We start from the raw sequence: 1,084 nt of genomic DNA, 5'->3' as shown, positions 1-1,084 counted from the left end.
AACGACGGCAAGGTGTGCGAACTCGGCACGCACGACGAGCTGGTCAACCTCCCGAACGGTCTCTACGCCAACTTGGTCGCGCGTCAGATGCAGCATTAAGTTTGTGGCTTTATTAATCTGCGCGTATATGCATTTCTCACTTTTCCGCTTGGCTCATCTGTAATGCTGCCACGTCATGGGTTGAGATGGGCCGTTTCAACAATTGGAGGGGAGCTCTTGACGGTGTGCCTTGAGAGACGTCATATATGTAGAGAGTTGTTGCACGGTTGACCGTGGAGGCCTGTACTGATAGTGGATATCAAAGGTATATAAGAGATGAGGTTGTGTCACGCCCATACAAACCTGCGGCGGATGATGCGGGAGGAACCATCGTATACGAACTGTCCAGATGATGATTTTTTGTTGAAATTTGATTAAAATGCGCTCCGCGGTCGCTTACCAGCGCTTGAGCCTCTGTGCATGTAGCACTCAAAGTATAACTGTTCACGGCGCATGAAGTAGCCACTGCATGCGCACACTTTAATTGTATAGATTAGTCTTTCGAAACGCATGAAACGAATTCGGATGCGCTTCGTAAGCCAGTAAATCGTTCAATGTTAGACATGCTTGGACACACAAACATGTAAATGGAAGCCTTTCACGGCTTGCCTCAAGACAAACCTTTGCAGGCTCTTTTGCCATACACTAACAAACGTGTTGGCGTAGTTTCACCGCAATACGAGCCGCCATAAGTTTAGTACCTGCCTCATACGATGAGGAAAACCACTATCCGGAGCACTCTGCCTTGCCGTGACGAGCAGGGACCCCTTGAAAGAGCAAAGGCCGCTCCGAAAGGTTTCGTTTCGTCAGCGGAATATCTGGCGGAACTAAAGCACATCGTCCGGAAAAGATTGGCGGGTTCTGTGTGCATATCCGGATACATCCTGACCGCCGTAGCTAAGAATGATGGTCTCTACTAAGAATGATGCTCTTGGTCACCCAGCGCAACGTTCCTGCCACGTGCTCCATGACGCGGACGCGCTGCCTTCAAGTCCCTTGAAGGAATCATTGTTGCTTTCTCATTGCAACTCACAGCACCGCTTAC

At 49.6% G+C, this 1,084-nt stretch overlaps 1 protein-coding gene across 1 annotated transcript in view; it reads left to right on the top strand.

Annotated features, from left to right (window-relative positions):
• SDRG_00425 (hypothetical protein) overlaps positions 1-147 on the top strand; it is a gene marked incomplete at its 5' end in the record, with an annotated part of 4,182 nt that extends 4,035 nt beyond the window's left edge. The window contains one exon of the mRNA XM_008605899.1: positions 13-147. Within this exon, the coding sequence (XP_008604121.1) occupies positions 13-99 (87 nt within the window). The 3' untranslated portion in view covers positions 100-147. The remainder of the gene's footprint in view (positions 1-12) is intronic.
• Between the last annotated feature and the right edge of the window lie 937 nt (positions 148-1,084).

The sequence above is a fragment of the Saprolegnia diclina genome (genome assembly GCF_000281045.1).
Source record: "Saprolegnia diclina VS20 unplaced genomic scaffold supercont1.1, whole genome shotgun sequence".
NCBI classification, from domain to species: Eukaryota; Oomycota; class Saprolegniomycetes; order Saprolegniales; family Saprolegniaceae; genus Saprolegnia; species Saprolegnia diclina.
This window is presented reverse-complemented; position numbering and strand designations above follow the sequence as displayed.